At 39.5% G+C, this 24,891-nt stretch overlaps 1 protein-coding gene across 1 annotated transcript in view; it reads right to left on the bottom strand.

Annotated features, from left to right (window-relative positions):
• The window catches only part of LDAH (lipid droplet associated hydrolase), a 1,007,651-nt gene that overhangs the window by 657,002 nt on the left and 325,758 nt on the right, over positions 1-24,891 (bottom strand). The window contains exon 4 of the mRNA XM_085610617.1: positions 16,155-16,324. Coding sequence (XP_085466743.1) covers positions 16,155-16,324 — 170 coding nt within the window. The remainder of the gene's footprint in view (positions 1-16,154; positions 16,325-24,891) is intronic.

Genomic DNA, 24,891 nt, shown 5'->3' with positions numbered 1-24,891 from the left:
AAGTGATTTTGGTATTTTACTGACCTCTGCAGGTCGTTTTCTATCAAGAAAGTTAAATAGAGGCAGTTGCCAGAAAAAAAAAGAAAGTCCCTCAGCAGAAAGCAATTCTGGTATTTTACAGACCTCTGCTGGTCGTTTTCGTTTGAGACAGTTAAATTGAGGCAGGTGAATAGAAAAAAGTCCATAAGCAGAAGCAGATGAGTCCTAGGGCTGGTCTCAAGAGAACACAAAGTACATACACATATAAGTATCTACCAAAGTATATACTAAAGTATATAAAAGAGGTCTCGAATGCTCGACCTAAAACACGTAGGCAGCACAGAGCATCAGAAAACCATCAGAGGCAACTGGGCCAGATAACAAACTTTGCACCAAAGTACACATTGTGTACTGGGCACTCCCGTTCCAGAGTATGTCTAGGCATTCACTGACATTTTCTTGATTTGCCATTTGCTTTCCTATTCTCTGTACATACATCTTTTGGTATGGTTTCTCGTCCTGCCTTCAGTCGGCCTATATGAACGTGGTAACACTTTGCCAGTGCTCTAATTCATGAACAGGTTTTAAATCATAATAAACAGTAGATTTAGCACACTGGGGTTTTCAGTCTCAACTTTTCAAAACACTATTACCACTCTTAGCACTCATTACCAGTATACAATAGGGATATCACCATATGATGTTGGGCACTGTCCAATGATTGCTTTGATACCTTCGATATTATTCATATTAGTCAATAGGGATCACTCACTACACCTCTGACTGACTTGATGCCCCTGAGATTAGTTATGTACCTGAAGGATGAATTATCAGTTCAGTAATCCTTTATTGCCTTCTTGTTAACTTTGATAATTGTCTTTATTTTTGTCATAAGCGGGGACACTTGTCCAGAATTGTGTGTGTAGCATTGCCCACAGTGGCTGAGGGTTTTCCTGGGTTTCAGAAGGTAAGATACCTTAGATGCCGACCATGAATTTAGGAGAGCTACATGCACACATCATGCATGAATAGCCTAGTGACAGAAATCCTCATACGTAATATTTCTCTTTATCCCGGTTATATGTGTAGGGCACTTGCCCATAATTATTTTGTTACTATAGAAAAGTGATATACTGATGGCTTTACGTCCCAGCAGAAACAACATCTACATTGTGTGCTATGAATTTAAAGTGGCCGTATGCACGCATTTTGTATCATTAGCACTGAGAGTGATACCCTCAAAAACACTTTATTACAATTGTGGTTTGCACATTTCAATTGGTGTTTGATTATTGAGTTTATCACATATATGCATTTTACAAGTTAAGCTCCACCCCTTGATATATTGTACTTGATGAGTTATTTGGCATATAATTAGTTAATGACAATCTTACAATGTATGAGTTATGTAAATTTGGTGTGCTGAGGCCATCGCCCTCATATAATTACAATATTTATGCCACAGACTGCGAATATTCATTCCAGTCGTAATCATTGCCAATGCATCGTCGCTATGACATGGTGGTGTAGTATTTTCTTTATGTTTATACAACCTGATAATTACTATTCCTACCTTTATTTTTCCAATTCACCATTTATTTGTAATTTTGTATTTTGAAGTCACTTGGCAATTTTCTTTCAATAGTGAACGAACTCGGCAATTTACCATTTTATAAGGCTGTCAGCACGTCGTTGATTATGTCTTCTATGTTTATGAACCAACAACGTATATTTCTACGATTGATGTGTGCTACTCTACCATGGCAAAGGCTACCAATTAGCCTCAAACCGTCATGTTCCTTTGAACTAATAAACCAGTATACGGAAATTTGGCATGCCACTTCTCTGTTCTTTTTGGAACTGCAGACTCTTTTGGATTCCTGACGGGGCACAACCCGTTGCTTGCATCAACATAGCAAGGCGGGAAGCTGCAGTCTGCTTGCTGCAGTTCGAATGTTTTTTTTATATTATATATGTAAATAGCCTTTGTACTGTGGTCAGCGTTTCCACTGAAAAGACATTTTTTGTTTTCTTAATAACTCCACCTAATCTACACCCCCCCCCCCACTTAAAAATGACAAGCTTCTTGGAGATCCATCAAGCCGGCACCTGAAAAACACATGGAGGGGTTCCAAAAAGTTACTTTTCACATTATAACTCTAATTGCATTCTTTCCTCATCATTACAGGAAAAACGACTGCATATAATGACATTAAATATGGCATGTAAATAGAACTGTACTCAAGGAAGTGTCTTAGCTTGAATTGGTGTCAATTCGTTCAGTAGTTTGAGAAATTATTGATGGAGCAGGATTTTTGCGAAAGAAACCTGCTCAATTGAACACCCCTATAATACGTACTAACAGTAAGTAGTGTTAGAACAACTAATGTGCACTTTTACACTACACGTGGGAAGCTTGCTTTGCAATATGCATGAACTAACCCTGAATAATACATAAATAACCTGAAATGTAATAATCTTGTGTTTAGAACGTATTAAGTAGGTTTGCATGGCAAGGCCGCATGTGTATTTAGTAAAAAGCATGATGTGTGTTGCTTTATCCACATAGATAATGCAGCTTTTATGCTTGTGCTATGCTAGGCTAACCGTCACCATGAAGAAGAGCTAAAGTGGGAGGTAAACAGTGAAAATTGCATTGTCACATAATCAATAAATGTTTGGTTTCTGTTCCTTTAGTAATGGATGAGTCCTCCAGCTTTTAAAGTTAGCTTAACCGAGGGCGGGTGGAATTAGGAGCGAGCAGGAACCATGTAACCACGTTACTGAACTGCTGTGCTAAGCTGAAACAGCCTGAACTGGTGAAGGACAGAACATTGAAAGCCAGCCAAAGTCAGTGTCATCATGGGAACGGCACATGAAGTCGACGGAGGTTATGAATTGTGAATAAAATAATGTTACGTTTGATACACATGTACTCATGAGAGAGAGGAGGTATTGATGACTGTATACATCTTTTTTTTAGAACAATGGTGTAGTCAAAAGTAAGGTGATTTCATAGTGGGGTGACATCCCACCCCTAGAACTCAACCAATCCCTTAGCTAGAAAATGTGAATTTAGCAACTATTGTGGAATGGACATATACTTTTAGGGTATAAGAATAGGTGCTTTAGGGGTGTGGTTTAGCTGCTGTTCGCTTAGGCTGAAGGTGTCCGAGAAAGGGGTGCGTCACTGTTCATCGGGTTATAGAGAGGCCTAGCTGTTCCTGTCCTGTCCCTGTCCTGGTTCTTGAGTCTTTGATCCCTGACTCTTGGTTCAGGGGTCCCCCACTGCTGCCTAGGCCTGGGTGGTGGTTTTCCCCTTACAGATCCCTTGGGTTTGTATTTGATCTAACTTAGCATTGCAGAAATTATTTTTTAGTTGTAATTTTGTCTCTGAACTTTTGTCTCTTCATCTATCCCCTCCAAATTGATGGTTAGAAAACAATATATATATATATATATATATATATTTTACTTGCATCTAATGTCTCTTCATCTATCCACTCTTTGCAACGTAATGTTGATGAATGATTCAGTTTTTACTCTGCTATAGATCGAAGTTTCTCTCTCATGAGGTTTCCAGTATTTGAATTTATGAATGTAATCACTATGAGAATTTTTTAAATTATTCATTCTTATCAAGAGTTTGTGGTTATTTTAGCCAATTTCTATAATTAAATGTCATTTTAAATTACCATTGCCATCAACTCTTCAACTAATTGGTCCATCGACCAAGTAGATGAAAAGTCGATTAACATTTGCTCAAATACGCAAAAGTACAGGATGTTTAAATTTTGTGCCTGAGTAAACCAGAGTAAATTGAAGTAAGGTTAACAAACTTGACCCCAGCGCATCAGGGATTTGGATGAATGTGTATGGGCCAAAGTGATGTGATGTTGTTGAATATTTATCCCTGTTCAATTTATTGGGTTCGCGCGTTTCATTAATGCTTAAAAGTGTTCAGGTCTGGGTAAAAAGAGGTTACATTTTAGAGATATCTGGACTGTTAATGTACGCATAATCTACAGATGTGTAAATACGTAGACAATTTATGAATGAATTAAAAAAAAAGGAATGGCACATCACTGGATAAGGATGTTTCCTTCTGCTGGGCATTGCAGATTCACAAATCCGTAATGCAGTGACTGACTGACTGTCACAGAAATATCCTGCTGCGGCGGCCATAATCCAACAGGCATACTCAGCATAGTGCTGAGGACAATAGAAAGAACAAGCATTTGCATTGCAATAGATCTCGCTTTTCCGAGAGTTTAAGCTATTGGCATTGTAAATGACAATGCCTTTTATTGATCAGTTTTGATAATTAACGCATAAAAGGCATTGCCATTTACAATTGCCAATAGCTCAAACTCTTGTAAATGCGAGACCTATTTCACTTCGAAGAAGCAGCCACCATTGTCCCTGGCTGCTTAGAAAATGAAAGTGAGCAAGGCGTGCTGAATGTGCCAGAAAACCATGTCGTCCCTGCAGTAGGAGAAACTCATTAAAGAAAATAGTGCTTACAGACTAAATAAGACATACGTGTAACAACTAAGGTAAAAGGGCCTGTCCTCATGGGAGGTTACAAATGAATACAAGGGGGTACTAAGGAGGCACTACCAAGCCTACTAAGGAACCAGTGGCCAGCATTTATAAAAGACAATGACAGAAGCCAATGAAAAATATGAATGGAGAGTGGGCGGAGCTTCAAGTCCATACTCGAATACAGCATGCCTTGCAGAGCAGCACATGCGCTGTCCAGGCTCGATCAAAAAATGGCATTGGAAGCTTAGTGAACCTACTCTGACCTTCAGTCCCATGTGGAGGGACTCAAAAGGACCGCTAGGCAGTAAGATTAAGGATATAAAAGTACTTTTATCATAAGATTCGCTGGACCCTGGGAGAATCCAGGATTCATGAATCCTGAGAGGAAAAATAGGAGGCTAAAAGTATTCAGTGTACTGCTGCTGCCCAAGACAAATAGTCACAAGCATAAGGTCGAAAGCATGGCCTGGCCTCAGTCCAGTCATTGCGATATGATTGTGGCCTGTGACCGACCCATTGGGCACAGCTGAACTCCTTGCACAGCGGGTGTTGGTCCATTGACTGCAAGATAAACTCAGGGCCCGGCCTGCGGCCAAACCCTGTTGTGTATGGTCAAAGTCAGAGTGCAGAGGGAGCCAGTTTTCGGCGAGTTATGGACTGTGGTCTTAACATTAACTTCCAATTTTCATTGTTTTTTAATTATAATTTATAACCAAACCCACACTTTTTTATCTGTTTAAGTGAATTGCTAAGGTTTAACATATGTTAACGTGTTATAACTAGAGCTAACCATAACTTCACTTCAACCTTTGTTTTTTTCAGTGAAAAAAAAACCACACACACACATATATGAAAAAAAAAAAGATTAAACTGAATGTAAGTTAATTTTGGGAATAACACCTTGATATATATATTTTTTTTTAACTCAAAATATTTGCTTTAAAAACATAGCCACATTCGATCTAAAAGCATAACTCACTTCGGTTTTTAACTGCATTTTTTTCAATTAACTGTTTTTTATTATGTACATAATTTCCAAACTTTGCCGCTACTGGGAGCTCCTCATCAAATCAAAGTCCTTAGAACTTCTTGCCTTGCAGAGGATATAGTAATCCCAAACACAGAACTATTTAAAAGTGTTAACCCTATACATACCACTTGCCTATCTTTTTAAACACCTATATCTTCAAAACAACTGAACGGATTAGCACCAATCCAACGAAAGCATGCTTTCTGAGTGAAGTTCTACTTTCATGGTAAGTTTGGTGTAAATCCTTTCAGCAGTTAGGCTGTAAGCCCAAACAACATTTCTTGTGGGAGGAAAATGGGAGAGCACACCTTTATTCAACCCCCACTACCTTAATTTTTTTCGCTTGCACGGATCTGCACATGAATGGGCATGTCGAACTTTAGCAAAATATAAGATAATAAAATTTATTTTGAGCATCTCTTAAGCTTTGTGTTGTGGTAATGCATTGCTTGGGTCATTGCTCCAAACTTTCTGCAATTGGTGTTGGAGCTGTAAAGGGCTGTGGTAGTGATTAAAACATTTCCATGACATACCGGTTTCATAATGATCACTGAATATGACAATATTGGGTGACAAGTATCAACACACAAGATCCATAATTGAAGTGAAGGTGTAATTGCGGGTGCTCTCAAGGGCTACTATGGACAAACCTGAGGAGAGTGGGGCACCTTGCTCGTTGTTCAGACAGGGGTGGGCCTAGAAATGTTGAACGGTATTTCAGGCTGCAAGGTGCAAAAAAAAAGAATTGGACTTACTATGTTCATATTTTTGGGAGTTTGAGTCAAACTGCTGCGCATGAGCAGTGGGCTTTGCAGTGGTGAGCAACAACTCGAACTACAAAAGTTATGAAATTCACAGCTCCAGTAGCCACATGTAACACTTCTTATCCCAGCTTAGTGTGAGCAATGGGTTCACAAATTGAGGATGACTAGGGCCAAAGTGCATCCATCTTGAATCAGTTTGGAGTGCAATGAAGTGCTTGAAGCATGACGTTTATGACACTGAGATTTACCAAACATCAGCGTGCCACCATTTTGTATTGGGCAGCAATTCATTGAGGTGGGAGACATATCAAGAATACTGAACACATCTACAAACTCTTTATATCGCAATAAACTTTATGGAACCTGCACTGCCATCTAGGATTGAGCAGTTATTTGGTGTGCATTTTTTATTCAAGTATGAGGTAAGGTTACTTTAGACTGCGGTCTACTAGTGATGCACTCACCATTCCAAGACTGTGTGTCTCTCACTATAAGTGATATGCTCCCTTTCACAAGTTGTGGATTGCATGACCTACTTTCTGTGATAGGCTCACCTTCGGAATGACACACTATCGTTACGACTGGTTGAGTAGGCTGAGGGAATTAGATATTGGATCATGTATTTGTTTTTTTTCAAATAGTCTACAATTTGTCCTCACTCACCATTTACTCTTTTAGCAAACAGTTTGGTACACAAAAATGCAGTGTGAACCTACCAGCCCCACCTCTTTTTAAATTTTTTTACATTTCCCTGGAGATCCACCTATTAAGTGGAAATCTTTAGTTAGGGCATTCACAATATATTTCAGTGAAGGAAACAGATATTGTCTGGACCCAATAAGACAATAGGACACAATTTGGGGGGTTGAAGGAGAAGCTATATTAGTTGTATGTATAAACATTTGAAATCTAAACAATTTTTTTTTAAAAGATCAATTTTTCAAGCCTCATCTAAAGAGTTAGTAAGAAAAGACTGTTTTAGCATAGAGCAGTCAAGGAGAATGTGACAAGGCAAACTACGGATAAAGTAAATCGCAAGGCATATAGTGAAGTTAAAAAATATGAAGGTAAGAAGAATAGGAACAGTTTTTAAACAAACTAATGTTTGTTTTAGATGTGGGGTCCTTCCACACACTCAGGGCGTCGTGTTTGTCAAGCAAAGCTAGCTCATTCCAGAATTGTGGTAAATTGGGACATTTTGCAGAGGTCTGTCAAGGAAGGGCATTAAGGAGTAGTAGTATAACTGAGAGTACAACAGATAGAGAAGATTGTGATGAAGGCAAAAATGATTCTAAAGATGTTGATTAGTTATCAAAGAAGTTTGTGATAGATGCATTGGGCCTTATACTGACATTATTGTTGATGGTAAAACTCCTAAATAGTTGGTGGATTTGGGAGCCAAAATGACTATGTTCACTAAAGAATTATTCAAGGAACGATCAGGGGAATACGATCATTCAACCACTGATAGATGCCCTGTGTATTATGAAGGGAAGAAAGCTGACCTTCTATAGTACTTTGAGTGTGGGCTGAGTTTTACAATTCATAAAATCCAAGGAAAGTTGCATGTGGCAAAAAGGAATCTCAACATTGTAGGTTGATATCACCATGGTCTGCCTTTGATGACTTTGAAATCTGGGACAAAAGACCAAATATTGTTGTTAGGTGAAGTAATGGAATGTGAACAAAAGAAGTCGGTTGATTCTTCTTAAGAGCTGTTCTCAGGCAGGTTGGGACAGGTAGAGAGGTTTAGAAACAAAATATGAGTGAATGGAGGTGCAACTACCTTTAAACACACGTTGAGCATCATACCATTTCAGGCCTCGAAAAAACCTAAAAATGTTACTAGACCTGGAGGTCTAGTAAAATGAATAATCGACTTGACCTAACTGTAATGTACTTGACCTGTAAACTGGTATCAAATTGTGTGATCCTAGGCATATATTTTATTTTATGGAGCCACCCTTTTCTTTATTATCAGCGGCACCTTCAAATATGTGAGTTCAGCATTTCTGATATACAAAAAACCTTCTTTTTTGATTTAATAGACTAAACGTTTGCTCCAGCCATAATAAGAATCAAGCCCACATATAGGTTACACATGGCTCCTGACTTCCTCTTAGTTCACTAACAGCATTGTCATCAGGACAAGGGCAGGAATATTTCTCAGTTCATGTTTAAAAACTCACTTTCAATAAATATATTGCTAAAGCATGATGCAGTTGTGCACTGTCATTTACAGACAGCACATTTTCCATTGAAACGGCCATAAACTTTCCCACTAACATGCAGTTTTACTGATACAACTATATAGTGTGCATACAATGCTTGGAAAAATGGTTTCAGCAAATTATCACATGCAATTCACCAAGTAAAGTGATCTGATTTGTTTTAATCCTGTAAAAAAAACTTGTTTACAACACAGAAATACTAAAATGTGCCTTTTTACCTACTGAAATATATTTTGAAAAGTTTGTACAGTTCAATTAATAGCTATTTCAATGCTGTGTTAGAAAAAAAGCCTGACATCCTACAGCCTTTCATTTCACAAGCTTTGCACAGCACAATTGTCGCACAGTTCACTTTACAAAATCCTCTGAGTTCACAGTCAGAGAAAGAAAAGTAAATGCAGGAAGACAAATTGACTTTTGACGTCTGTCTCGGAATGCAGAGCAAATGTGACATGATAAAAGCAAGATTTAAAGGCATCTTTATGGCTCATTCACTTTGTGAGTGAACAGAACTGCTGGTATTTATCAGCTCGCCAGAGCAGGTGAGTAGGCCCTAAAAATAGCTCGTCCTGATGAAATCTAACTTGCCATAGCCAGAGGGCGAGTAGATTTCGCAAGGTCTGCATTTAGTATTAGGGATGATCTTGCGGATGAGCTCAAGAAAATGTATGAAGATGGCACCATTGAACCAGTCGAGTCAACTCTACGGCTTTCTCCTTTGCTTGTCACATGAAAGAAAAAGGACAAATTAGGAATGTGTGTGGACCTTAGGAGCTTAAATAAGAATATATGGATAGGCTTGCATCCTTTGCCAATGACTGGTGACATTTTAATCAAATTTGCTAGTATAAGGTACTCCAGCAAGTTTGACCTGGTTTACACATATCACCAGATTTTGTTAGATACATCATTTATACATCTTACGGGTTTTTTTATCGTCAGTTAGTTCTTTCCAATTCAGGAGTATGCTTTACAGATTAGTGTCCGCTCCCTCTGTCTTTCAGAGGATTAAGCCAGTCATCAAAGGCACAGCTGCCTTTAAAGATGAGATTTTGATCGCTGGATATGATAATTTGGAACATGATGAGATTTTGAAAATTATTTTTCCAGATTAAATGAGGCAGTCATAGTAGCAAAAAGAGATAAATTACATTTTTCTGGAGAAAGGGGTGGAGCCTTATTCTAGTCTTGTTTGAGCTTTTGTTCAAGCACCGACTCCCACCTATAGGGACCAAATAATTCCATTTTTGGAAGTATATGAGTTCTATTTTAAATGTATTCAGGCTTTTTCAGCGATGACTGAGAACTTGAGATCCTTGCCCAAGAAGAAGGACATTTTATGGAATGATATGTGTGAGTCAAAATTCAAAACTATGAAACAATCTAGTTTTGAGAACGTGTTATCACCTTATGATTATACCAACAGTGTTGTGACTGTAGATGCCAATAAATGTGAGTGAGGTGAGATGATTTTTCAGAGAAAGATTGTGGGATAAGTACACATTTAGATTTGCATTTAGAGTCATACGGCCTAGTGAAAAGGCTTATTCAGTAATCCAAAGAGAATTACTTACATGTTTTTGGGCAACTGACAGATTTAAATGTTTTTTGTGATAAAGGAGGTTCATGTTGATGACATTATAAAGAATCTGATTTTCATTTGAGTGGTAACATTATTAATGAAGGTCACACTCCTAAATATTGCAAGATTGTGTTGTAAGATACTCTAGTACAATTACGCAGTCCAACACATATAGTGTGAGGGGAGATGTCAAAACAAATTATTTGTCAAGGTCTCCTTTGCCTATAAATCTGCAAGAACGTCTGTCTGGCGAGGAAAAAAAAAGGAAGACAGCAGACCTTTTCCATCTATGCACCTGGGATCTGGAAAAACATCCTAGTGTCCATCATGACTGCTCCAACCCTGCTCCAATTCAAGAAAAAGTTTGTCTCACCTCTTTGGAGAACACTACATCACAATGCATTAACTGCCCATAACCCAACTTCCTCGCCTATTACTCATTGGCTTTATGCTTGCCTTTGACCATGTAGCGTGATCAGTTGGCTTTTGGCTAGGTTTGTGCTGTAGAAATACCATACACATACATAAATACATACTGTTATTAGTTGCTGCTATAGAGGTCTGGCAATTGTGAGGTTTCACTGAAGAAGAGTGGTTTCAGATGATAGAGGAGGATTAAGAACTACAGGCAGGTCGGGAATTTGTGAATGGATGGCCCAAGGAGAAGATGGTACCAGCTGAACTAAGTCATGAGGGACATCTAGGTCAAACTATTACTAAAATGAGAGTTAGTTCTACATTTTGGTGGTCGTCTATGGATGCTTAGCTTGGCAAAGTAGTTAAGTATTGTGTGGTATGTTCTACCAGTTTGAAGATTTCAAACTAGACAGCCAGTAGAACTGCCTTATGGACCATGGGTTAAACTAGCAGTCCATTTTGTGGGACCTTTTCATTAACTCTTGGGTAAATATAAGTTTGCAGTGGTACTGGCTGATCACTATAGCAAGTGATGAGAGGTGTAGTTCATGTCTGAACCACAACCAAATGTTTTAAAGGAGTTTTTGAGGGCAGTTACAAGCTTTTAAAAACATATTTAGAGGAAAGGGTTTTCCAAAGAAATGGCTTCAGACAATGGAGTTCATTTTGTGTCGAAAAAATATCTGATTTTCTAGACAATAAAATATCAGCTATTATAGAATTTCTATCTAGCATCCTCAAGATAATGGTTTTGTACTATGCATGGATCACACCTTGGTGGAATGTGTTCACTGGGCAGTTCAGTTAGGAACTCCAATGAAATGCAGGACGATGTCAATAGTATACTGTATTTCTCCTAATAGTTTGATGGGGAAAAGCCCTTTTGAAATATTAAGGGGCAGAGTGAACTAATTTCAAATGCGCCCAGCATGGATAAGAAAATAGTATTTGAGAGGGAATCATGAGAAAGCAATGGATGAAGTGATCAGACCACGAGCAGGAGAAATCCAAAGGTATATTTGATATTAAGCATTAAGCTAATTATTAAGACAATAGACATGAAAGAGAAAAGTGGCACACGTGAAAGTTGATAAATGGATTTGTATCAAAAATCTTTCACATGTAGCCTGAGAATGTGCTAAGTTAGAACCCCCTATGAGGGTGGAAAATATCAGTGGAAATGTGTTTTTTGTGAAATGTAAATCTTGTGGAATATGGGCAGAGTAGTTAAGGTGGACTGGTATGCTAATGTGGCTTGTAGTGTTCTTGAATTCAGTGAATCAGAACTGGGTAAATCATTTGATGGTTAATGGCCACTAGTTCTATGTACAAGTTCAAAGGTGCAGAAAAAACATGCAGGCTGTGCACAGAGGGAATTTGCTGGCACATTATTTTCCCTACCACAGTGTCTGTCTTCACCACCTGTGGTTATTTTACCAACACGCGCTTTATGTATTACATTAGAAATATCTTCTATCTTTAGATAGTAGTTTGTGGGAGCATTGGAGGTTCCTTTCGGAATAAAAGGAGATGCTGTGATGATGCATTGTTAGGGTCATTGCTACAATAAAATGTATATATGGAGTCTAACCTGGGAGTTCCTGTCAGTTGGTGCATGAGCTGTAGAGGGCTGAGGTAGAGATATAGCATCGCCGTAATTTACTGGTTTCCTAGTGATCACTTGGATACAGCACTCCCTTCCCCCATTGGATCTTCAAGAGACCTGAATTACCTACACTTAGTGTAACTTGCTAGCTGTCTGACACACTGAATGTAGATTCATCAAATGGCACCAAGGTTATATAACCAAATTAAAATGTTATAGAACCATCCATTTAACTTTGTCTCCCCTTGATGGATTGGCACAAAACCTGACATACCAGTAAAAAACGAATCCTTCCAAGATTCTGCCAATATGTTTACAGCGTCATCACTTGAACTTATTAGCACATATACACTCGTTTAACCCTCTTTTTTCCCTTAACTACCCCAAATTGATCTGCACAGACTTCTAAATGTTACCATAATATATGTCTTCCAAATGTCATGCATATTTGTCAACCATAGCAAAAGTTATAAGCAATTCAAAAACGGCTTTTCAACTAACAAGATACACTAAATCGTTAACATATTCAAGCCCACTGGGCACCTTGTTTAAAGGTTTAGATATCTAAAGCTACTAAACAGATTTATAACAAACCAACAAAAGTAAAGACATAAATTTATGACCATCTTCAGGTAAATCTGTACAGTGGTTTCGGCGGTTGGATGGAGCAACATTTCCTATGGGAACTAAACTAGGAAAACACATCTTTTTATGACCGCCCCCATTAAACTTTTTACTAATGCATGGCACTGCACAAAATTTGGCATGTCAGGCCCTTGTTGACTAGGCTAAGTGAGTGCCAAATTTGGTGCAGATCTATTGATGGGGGCAAAGTACTTTTCAATGGAAGGTGTGGCTGAACCATAAGTAGACAGTAGTGACTGTCACTATGTAACACATAAATCAACCAATATTTATGAGACAAATGGTTTTTGTTTAAATATCTTTATTGGTCTTTTCTTATTTTTCCTTTTCTTACATTGCATGACAATACAGATTTATCTAGAGCATAATTCAAATCTATACAAAACAACACAATAATAAAACTGTGTATATCAACATTTTGCATTACAGAAGAGTGTTTATAATATGCAGTGGCACACACACGTATTTCAAAAAAGGCAGTTACCCATGTATCGTTGTGATTGCCCGCCCACATTACTATTCCGCAGTTTCCAACCTTCATATAAAATCACCTACGCCATATGTTAGCATGGTTTGTTGCAATCAATCCATTAGTACCTAGCGTGCATGGTATTAGCAGACGTAGAAGATATAAATGTATGGCTGTTTCAATATTTCAATACGGGGATTGCGCAAAAGAAAAAGAGATGAGGATAAAAGAAAATGCGCCAATAAGACATACATTATCTAATTAACAACATCGAACAACATAATTAGGGAACTGCCATCGATAAACAAATAAAATAATCATTGCATGACTGAGTATGAAACCGTGTATCCTGTACATTACAATATGGTGACTCGCCAAGGTGGGACTCAGACCCATGTAGATGTTGAGGGTCAGTTTTGTGTTGGTGAGTGGTTGGGCAGTCAGGGGTAGGGGGCCTCCCATATCGGTCTGTATCTATGTGGTGGTACATAACAGTTTGTAATTTCTATCCACTGATGCCATACCCTCCGTGGCTCGGGATCCCTAGCGTGTAAGTTATGTATCAGCCGGTTGGGCGTCGCCATCTTCCCCAAGAGTATAGTGTCCCAGTGTTGCGCAGTGGGATATTTGTGGAGCCCTGCCGTTTCCTCCCTGTGCAATGTTGTACTCTCCGCCTGCGCCCATATCGTGAGTGATTTTTCCCAGCTGATCGTCTCCGGGGGCCTGCATGTTTCCACCTTTTTGTGATTAAGCGCTTTGCAACTATCAATCCCAGGTCTCTAAACTGTGATGTGACTTTATTTTTCTTGGACCTGACATAGACCCCTAATATGCAAATTTCCCATGTGGGCTGCAAAGATGTGTCAGTGCAGAGCGCTAGGGCTGTGGCGACTTCCCGCCAATAGATTTGGAGGGAGGTGCAAGACCATAGCATGTGGAGCAGGTCCACGTAGAGCTGCCAACAGCGTGGGCATTCAGATGTGGCAATGTTGAAATATCTGTTTATTTTGTCGGGTGAGAGGTACGCCCTCTGTATGATGTAAGTTTGTATTACCTTGAATTTAGAACTTCTCGGTATATATGAAGAGCCAGCCAGGATGGCGTCCCATTCCTTGTCAGTCCAGGGTTGGCCTCTGTCTGCTTCCCAGCGGGTGCGGAGATTCAGCATTGGTTTCAGCGTATGTGTGAGTAAGGCCGTCACCAGCCAATGTACTATATGTGATCCCGATCGCATTACCTGTAAATACTGTAATAGTAGATGCATCGGTGGCTCAGGCGTTAAATCTCCCCAAAATGCCGATAGTGCTCTCGTGAGGGAGGTATGCAAAAGGAATTGCCCTGCAGGCAAGTCAGTGTCGTCCGCCAATGCCTCAAATGTTAATAGTGTGCCATCTCTGTAGAGGTCGCCCAGGGTGTCTATACCTGCTGTGTGCAAATGTGTGAGAGCCACCTTGGAGGTGCCAGTCTTCCCCCTAGGAGTGGCAATATCGGGGCATGCGGGTGATACAGGCTCCTCCTATAGCATCTATACGCTAATCCCAGATGTAATTAGGTTGGACGTGGGTCCACGGCTGTTGCAAGGTCGCCGTGTCTTCCTAACTGTTGCCACTTAGCCAATTCGTTACCCATTGTAGCTGGGCTGCTATATAATACAGTTCCATATTGGGGACAGCCAACCCTCCCTGACTGGCAGGGGCATATAATTTACACAGTGCAACTCGGGCCTGCCCATGTTCCATATGAAGTCTCGGAACAAACGCTCCAGCTCACGGAAAATTTGGTTGGGACATAAACCGGGAGATTCGAGAAGTAATATAATAACTTGAGAAGGACAATCATCTTCAGCAGGGTAATACGGCTCACAACATTCAATGGGAGTGACTTCCAAAATTGTACTTGGGCCCTGACCGCTGAAATCGCTCTCAGTAAATTGCCCTCTAGCAAATCATCAGGTTTCCGATATATGAAGACCCCAAGATAGCGAAAAGTGGTGGGGTACCATGGAATTAGGGAGCCGTTAATGAGCACATCTGTTTCCGCCGTGTTTGTGTTAAAGGGATAAACCCCTGACTTGGCCCAGTTAACCCGGAGACCCGACATCTCTTCAAAGGCCCTCAGCACATCTGCTATGGATGTGGGAATGTCAGTAATGTCACGCATGTACAACAGTTATCGGCATAGAGAGACACGACATGCATACCTTCCCCCAGCTGTATGCTCCACGCCTCACTACTACCGCGAAATAACATCGCCAGTGGCTCCAAGGCTAGAGTAAAAAGTTGTGGGACAACGGGCAACCCTGGTGTGTCCCACGCCTCACTCTAATGGGATCTGATATGAGCCTACAAGCGCAAACCCGAACAGTAGGGCGCGTGATACAGCAGTTGGACCATACTCAAATAATGCTCACCAAGCTCGTACTTGTTCAGCACCGCCGCCAGATATGGCCATTCCAAAGAATCAAAGGCCTTCTCCAGGTCCAATACCAGGCAACCAGAGCGGGGCCATCTATGTATCGCATACTGCTGTATCCGAAAAAACCTGCAGAGGTTGAGTGAGGTATTCCTAGTGGGAACAAAACCGTTCTGACCTGGGTGTACCAGCGTTCTCACACCAATATTTATGAGACTAATGGAGAACAATAGGAACATTGATCAGGAAATAGTGGATTGACATCACTGAATATTTCTTTTTCTGTTTATACCTAAAAGTCTCCAGGATCCTCAATGTGGATAAGTAAATTCCCAACACTAGGACTGTGCAGGGCAATATCATGACACAGAACAATGTAAGAATGACATTGTAAGAGACTATTTGATTAAGTATAATGCAACTGTTCCACCCAGGAATATTTTCAATTAATATTAATTCTGAAAGTAAGCTTACCTTAAGCTCTGGTAGTCTCTTCATTATTTCCAGAATGATGTAACAACCAATTGAATGACCAATCAGCACCAACGTCATGTCTTTCGGCACATTCTTTTTGAGGAACCGTATTTTGTGTTCTATTTGTCCATTAAGTCCAAAAATATCATCTGGTTCTTTTTCTTCAGTATCTGTCAAAATATTGAATATGTTCTGTGTAATTATTTCCTCCATATTAGAGTTCCTCTGATTTCCGATACTGAATATTAAACTATTAAACAAATATAAGAAGATCAAAAATGTAAATACACTGAGGGTAGATGCATTTCTACTAAGTTCCTTGAGTCACACAGAGATCAGTCCCATTCTTTTTTTTTATTGAAATCCATATAACAAGAAGTTTTTTATCCATACATACTTCCTTAAAATTCATTAAATGTGTCGAATGATACAAAATTATTAAATAACACCAATAGGCCAGAAAACAGTAAGTCCTAAAATCAATAAAAGAGAGACAATATATAAATTTAAGCCAGTATTAAAAAAATGAAACGCCTAATATCTGGGAACAGCATCTGTTAAAGATTCCAGGAATCTGTTAGCATGAGCTGAAAGCCATTTTGTACTTGCCAGCCATTTTAGTTAGCTATGTGCTAGCCATTTGCTTTCTCCCCCTTCCAGAACCCCGCACATGCTCAGAAAGGCCTAGCTAGTAGAATGCACCTGCTCCTAGTATATAACTGTCAGGCTGTTCTAACTGATGTCAGCAACTCATTACTCGTCCTACTTGTTGACTGCATTTTCTGTATGACCATCTAGGTGTGTAACTCTTCTAATGTGTACTTGTACCGCCTTCGTTTGAGCCCCTGTGTGGGTATATAAGGCCCCTGTTCTCTGTACTCCTTAGAATGCCTCCTACAGTGACTTGAGGGTACTGTGTGACGCAATCTCCCTCATGTGAGGTTTAATAAATGCATTGGTTTTATATTACAGCTTCTGTGCCAATCTCTTCTTTGTTGGTTTAAAAGGACCAGGTGTATCAGTGAAACCCCTGAGAAGGTTTATATTTCTTCAATTGGCGCTCAACGTGGACCTCATCAGAGAAGTGGCTATCCAAGGGAGTGGTCTTGATGGGAGACAGGAATCTACTGAGGAGGACAGAACAGGACTCTATTAAAGAGGTATCCTGCACAGAGATTCTCTGTCTCTGCAGCACAGTATATTCCTGGTCTTCCTGATTTGACTCCTCCAAATGTTTACCACTCCTGACTGAGAACCTTTTTGGCGCAGGTATTCTAAAAACGACTGTTAGGTCACTCAGAACATGGCACTGAGAGGTTGGCGATTTTGTGCTTGGAAATTGGCCAATATTTGGAATTTGGAAATATGTAAATTGCAATTTATGTAGGCAGGTAATGAGAAACATTTGAAAACTTGAACGGCACACTTTGAGTTAAGTGCTACTTTGTGTATAATATTGTATATGCTGCAATATTCTTGGCATGCCTGTTCTTAGCACACATCGTAGAATGTGTTGCTTTCTTGGAGGTACCATTTTGTGGAACTTGTATGGAATCAGCCAGCTCCCCTAGAGGGGATACCTAAATAGGTTTAGGTATAAAAACGTATTTCTTCCTTGGTGACTAGTACCCCAAGGAACTAAATATGCACATAAAAATGATCCTGTTCTGTGCACTTAGTAACATTCATAAGTGGTGATATACTGGTATATTTTGGCTTCTTAATAATGGAACAGTTTTTTTGCTGTTTTTGAACTACTTTTGAGAGCTTTTCTTGTAAATATGACTTACAATTAATATTGTTTGGTTTCAGTATAGTCTGTGGGCTGTCTTTTGTTTCTGTCCTAAATGTTGATTTGTGGGTTAAATGTGTGTTTAAATGTCTATGTGGTTTGTCATTGGTGGTACTTGTGTGAGTAAGTAGCAATTGCGCTCTTTGTGTAAGAATGGCTAGCCTTAAGCGCGCTCTATTGTGTGTTCTGAGTGTATGACCCCCTTCGAAAATGTCTGGAATGAGCTCAATGTTTTTTGGGGTTTTTTTTTGTCATCATTCTGTTATGCAAAATATCATTAAAATAAAATATATTTTAAAATAATCCAGCAATGAATTATGTAATATATGCTAAATAGCTGCACGCTATCATTAAAATGGACAGAGTGAGACACTATACATGTGTGCAAATTGCCACAATGCTAAAGATAAAATTAGAATTCACAATCAATAGGAATAAAATAGGCCTCATAGAAAGGAAGAAAAAACGAAATTGTGGGATTTACAATAATTTGGACTAGGATACAAAATGTCACAGCATTTATCATTATGTATTAGGTATTAAAAGGCATTCACATCATCTGAGTGAGTTGGTTGTTGTTGAACTAAACACACATTACAGAACGATAGATTTGTGCTGGCTTGAAAGGCGTGAGAATTCGGCGCCTGCTAATCACAAGCAACAGCTGTGTCAATAGCGCATGGCTATTTCTGAATGCATGCTACAGAGGGGAAAATGCTGAGTCACCTAGATTTTAAGTCAGTGTAAACCTGGTATAAAGGCCTGCATTACAGACTGCTATTTTAAAAGTTAGAAATACAGTTTCATTATTTTGGGTAACAGAAAAAAGATAAGAAGGGATTTCCTTTCTTAATGCCTTTTTACATAAGCACATCAGTGGTTTTGATGTTAAATAATAACTGTTGTTTAAAAAGTGGCGCAGATTTTTTCATGTTTCAAGTAAGGCTTCTGTGCTTAGCGTTATAAATGAATGTGTTTAAATATGATAGGAAAGGAATGACGCTTGTTTTTCATATGGGCAACCATAAAAGGGTTGGAGTTATTAAAAAAATAATAAAATGGGGAATTTTGATTATATAAAAATACATGTTATTTAAAAATAAGTACATTAAATTCGTTTTTTAATCTTTATAATGCCTAATAATAATACTGTGAACTCCTAGCATTAAAGTTGAATTTAAGCAGTGTTTTACAGCAATGGTGAGAACTAAAATGGAAAATGTCACTTTACCCAGGCGTGCAATACTCATTTTTATAAGGGTGTACCTTATACATTTCTGATCCCCCATCTCTGGGATATGTAGAGGACATTCTGGGGATGACTAATATGCCAGAAAATTGTAGGATATTCATTTTTAAGTTCCCCAAACACCAAATTCGAAATTGGGCAAAATTCACCTTTTAAAAGCAGTTCTGCCACTCAGAGCAGCTTTCAAACTGATCTCAGGCTTCAGTAAATGCACACATTTAAGTATAACACAAATAGCTGACCTCTATACTGCTCGACAAGCACTCCGCACACTGCTTACAAATATAAATAAATATAAAAACCCAGCAGAAGTTATTCTCTTACCTTTAAATTACTGGAAAACAGGAATAACAGGACTGCCTTTCAGCTGTGATTCTTCATAGTCACTTTGAATTGAAAAACCGCATGGAACGCCTTGTACACAAAATAGGACAGCTAGTAAAGGGTTAAAGGATGAGTTCTACATTTAGAAGCCTAGCTGGGCTCAGAGCAAGGTTTGCTTTGACATTTCGACCTCTGAAACTTTTTGAAAGACGAGATGGCAGCGCAGGGAGAGAAAGAGAAGTTTTGCTTACTTTTTTTTGGCAAAAGTAAGTTTTTGTGCACTCATATGAACAGAGGGAAATATAATGGTATATGTGAACTCTGATTAAGAGAATGGCTCTGCCATGTATATAGCACTAATGCTTTTAGGGCTGAGTTAAGGAGTCAATGGGATTTAGTTTGAATTCATGTGCACTCATGTTACACTTGTACATTTGCTAAAGGAATTGGTGGTTGGGTATTCATGTTTTTTTTAGCTAGCTCAATGTGCTATTTACCTCCTATAACTTTGTTTATGCCCAGTTGCTACAAATAGGGGTTGATAGTGTCGATAGAAGTAAAACCTGTTTCAGGTTTTCCTATTGTCAAAATGGGGGAAGGAGGCTTGCTCCTCTACAAATTAAGGGTAGGCAAATTTATGTTTTCTCTCTCTTTTTCTCATTTTTTTTTAGCCTGTCTAAATTGTCTAGGAAATAGCCATGAGACATTTAATTGGCTATTCAGTAATACTGTTTTAAAATTGTTAGCATTACTAAAATGAATAAATAAATATGCTATGTTACTGCCCATCCTGTCTGATGAAATTATGAAAGGATGAGTAGGCTTGATTGCTGTTCCCTTATTTGATCTTTAAGGAGAACTAGATGTGGGTAGTTTTTGTTCTAAACTTCTCAGGTGATAACACCATTATTGTTTATGTTATTCTCATGCTATATACAGTTTTGCAAGGGCATTGCTAGTCTTTTATTAGCTAGTCTGTGTAAATAAACTGACAGTCCATACTAGAGCTGATGTTGCATAGTTTGGATCGTGAAAAGTAGAATGCAGGAAAGACGCCCATGTGATCCTTAGCAAACATTTTTGAGGAAAATATTGTTTTATAGGAGTTTGTTTGTCACAACATGTTCTGCTGGAGAAATGTATGTACCCACTACGTTGAGGTTTTTAGTTCTTTATGTAATAGGAATCCCTGTTAAATTAGCAGTTTTAGATTTCCTTGCTGCACCTATAACATGAGAGCATGGTCCTAAGTGTACAATGTAGGTGCTTTTATTAAGAGAAATCATTTTAGAAGTATCTGCAGTCCTGTAAAAGTAATGCAAAGTCTATGAGTAAAAGTGTAGAACATTTCGTTTTTTCTTGAGGGTCTTCAGATGAATAATATAGGAATACACAAATGTAAGGATTTAGATTATCTCTGTATTGTTTTTCTCTTTTCATCAGAAGTTAGTAAATGAACGCAGACTTCCTTAGCTGCTTCAAATAGAGTAATAGGTCCAGGGTTTTTTACTCTCAGATAGATGAAGTGGTTCTTGGGTGCCTTGCTAATATATGGGACGCACCAGGACTAGGGAGTATTTTGAGAATATCCTCTCTGTTGATAGATTATTTGTATGCCTTGTCTAAAAACCTTTTGTTCTGTCCACCAATAGATATTTGCTGCCTTACAACCATTGCCAGAGCGGCCCGGACATCAGATCCAGCCTGAGGAGTCAGCACCAGTCCAGCTTGAAGCCAAGGTGAATGTAACCAGCACAGGCATTGCTGGCAACTAGGATCTCAGTGAAGGTAGAAGGACAGAAGCACTGGGATGTGAAGTGTGTACCCCTGCCACTGTCTTGGGTGAAAGACGGGGTCACAAATCAGAAAGGAGAAATCGTGGATCAAGTTTTTGATGCCCAGCTGAGAGTCACAGACCGACCAGGATGGCAAGGAAGTTTTTGCTTGAGGTGACCCCCTTTGAAATAAGGGTTACTTCAGCATCACACTCCTGAATGCTGGCTGTAAAGTTTGCACCTTTGTTAGTTGATCAACAGATACCTGGGCACACTGGATACAATCTGTGGTCCCAATGAAAGAGCAGTGCAAAACAGGAGTTACGGAAGGACTTGAGTTCAGGGTACAGGTGCTGTGCCTTTGGTGCCTGTTAGATTGAAGTGAAGAAAACTGGTTCACTGCCTGAGACACTGGACAGGATTGCTGAGGGCATTTGCCCCGGAAGGTGATTGCCCTATCCTGAAAGAAGAAACTTTTTCCTTGAAACTGGGCCTTGATTCCTGAGTTGCGAGTTGTGCGGCTCCACCGTGGGAACAACAAGAGCCTGCCTGTGAGGCTCAAAGCGGACACAGGGAGAAGACTACCCTCTGGCTGGTTGTACAGCCGCTTCAATTTCCCTAAGGACTTCTTTTTTTTTTAATAATGTACTCCTGTAGTAGCCCCATTTTTGAGGAGGAGCAGCCCTTTGAGGCTCGTCGTCCTAATTCTCATGGCCCTGTGTGGTCCTCCTGGTCCCCTGGAGCCAGGATATTTTTTGTAATAATATGTCTGACTGCTTTAATATTTGCATTAGGAATAATGTTTATTCTGCTAGAAAAAAGTTCATCTGAGCAGTTGACTAATGTTACATTACCCTTTCCTTGACTATAATGATTGATACTCTAGCCCTCATAAAAAGAACACTGGAAAAGTCTATTGAAAATGTTTTTTACATAGAATTGGACTAGATGGTTCTAGGATTTGCTTTCTGCTTAGGGTTGAAAAATATTGATAGTTCTGTTTGTGATAATAGTCATTACTCTCTCCTGCTATCTGTATGACCCAATGCTCTGTTCCCTTTGTACTCCTGCTTATACCTTATATATTACAAGAAAACAATGGTTCTGTTGGGTATGAATAAAACAATTGCTTTGTTATGCAAGTGAATCAAGAAAAAGGTACGGAATCAATCCAGAGTTGACCACACAATCTAAAAGTACAAATCACGGTGACGCTAGATTTGGAGGGTGTGATGTCATTCTTTATATATAAATTTCATCATTTATATGAAAACACCCATATCACTTGTAACGCAAGGTTACCAACGTAATATACTGTAAAGTGAGTCAGTGAGTCAGTGACAAGGTGACAAAAGTGACAGAATATACAGTGATCAAATACAGAAAAAACTTTTTATGTACACAATATACATGAGGAGGGCCAGTATCAAGGAAAATCACAATGACACCGTTTCACGAATAAATCAAAACATATATGGAAAACAGGTCTTGAACTGGTCCTAGCAGTTATCGTCGACGTTTCAACCCAGTGTAAGCGACATTAAATCGTCATGCAGGGTCTTCATCAGGACATTAAAATAAACGATGGCAACCTGCAAGAGCAAGTAAAGTACGTATCAATAATGTAATGTGCGATTATTTTAATGTGTGGTCCCGAATAAAATGGCCATAACTCACCTAGCCAGTGGTCTAGGATGGCCTGGCAATCAACTGTTCGTGTGTAGAAAGACAGAGCGCCTCATCAAATGTGGTCTCTGTAAGTCAAAGTGGAGCGTGATCTCGTCATTAATCAAAAATGAGAATGCGCCTCTACGATGTTAAAGTGAAGAGGAGTACGAAAGGGGGAGAGTGAGGGTTAGTCAATACACTAATTAATCCCCATTGTAACTGGTTTTGGAAATTAGGCACGGCAATCAACTGTTCGCGTGTGGAAGGACAGAGCGCCTCATCAAATGTGGTCTCTGTAAGTCAAAGTGGAGCGTGTGATGCCGTCATTAATCACAAATGAGAATGCGCCTCTACGATGTTAGAGTGAAGAGGAGTACGAAAAGGGGAGAGTGAGGGTTAGTAAATACACTAATTAACCCCCATTGTAACTGGTTTTGGAAAGTTAAGCACCGCAATCACGGGTTATGAAAAACCAACGGCGCTTAAAAGGGGCTCACCTCAACGGGCGTACCGAGTCCGGTGAATGGAATACGTCAGAACCAATCCGAAATCAAATTCTGTAAGGATAAGCATTCGTTGAAGACACAATCGTGACCGGGTGCATAATCCATGATAACTGAAACGGGGAATGAGTGCTTACTTGAATTAGAAGTCGAAGCTAAGCGATCATGACTCACGCTGCAGCACCTCCTCTCTTGGTCGGAGGAAGCCGCAACTGACAGACCGGCTGCTAAATGAAAGAAAGCCGGGGCAGTCCTGTCTGACGTAGACAGGGTGACGTGTCAGGCGAGTTGCCTAGCAACCACGTACGCTTCAGAGGACTGAAGCAGCTGAGACCAACGCGAGAACGATCGCGCGCTTGGCTGACGTAGGTAGCTGGGACAGACACTGTGTCAAACTACGTGGTTAACTTAATAAATGAGCGGTTAAAAAGATTAGAAACCGGCGAGCAGTGCGGACTATTCTTGCACATAGGAGATAGTTAAATATAAGTGTGCAGCAATGCCAGAACGTGTTGACTAATCTCGCGCGCACGAGATAAAGCTATGTGTCAATGGAGTTACCCGGCAACTGTAATCACTTATAGGACCAGAAGCAGTTGGTATTTGTACAAGATTGTACGCGTGCTTGGCTCGAGAGTGCATGTAGTTAAAAACATCAGTACATTATGTATATGTTCACCAAGATAATTTGCAGACCCAAACCTGCATGTGCAAATACATATAAGACTGGTTCATGTTGACAACATTTTTAAGGAAAGATCATACGTCATTGTTTACATCACAAATATGCAATAGAACAACTTTTTAGAATAGCAAGCTCAAAAACACTGGATGAATGAAAATTGAGGGCCATCCCAAATCGACATGTGAAATAGTTTCAAGGGAAAACATGCGTCATTGTTTACATCACAAATGTGCAATAAAACAACTTTTTAGAATGGCAAGCTCAAAAACATTGGGTGAATAAAGTTTGAGGGCCGTCCCAAAGCCGCATGTGAAAGTGCCAGTTTACAACGAAACTATCAAGCTGAAATTATGGCTGACCGAGCTCCTGATGACACACTCATATATACAGACTACAGAAGGGGAGTATCATAGTTGACCCATCTCTCTAGATGTTTCCTCGAGGCTATTAAGACCTTGCTGGACAGTGTTGAGAGAAAGAATCCATCTACATTCTTTTCTCTTTAGATTCAAAACCATTGATCCCCCTCTAGGCGCCAGGCTTGCCTTTTCTAGCACCCACCATTTTAAGTCTTCAGGCTGATGGCTTTGTGCCAGAAAATGATCCACCATGGGGGCCCCTTGCGTCTTGCACCTGATGCGACTCATGTGTTGTAATATCCTCGCTTTGATTTTTTGTGTTGTTTGTCCCACATAGAGGGAATCACAAGGACATCTTATCGCATATATGAGATTGGAGCTG

The sequence above is a fragment of the Triturus cristatus genome, chromosome 6, assembly GCF_964204655.1.
Source record: "Triturus cristatus chromosome 6, aTriCri1.1, whole genome shotgun sequence".
In the NCBI taxonomy this organism is placed as follows: Eukaryota; Metazoa; Chordata; class Amphibia; order Caudata; family Salamandridae; genus Triturus; species Triturus cristatus.
This window is presented reverse-complemented; position numbering and strand designations above follow the sequence as displayed.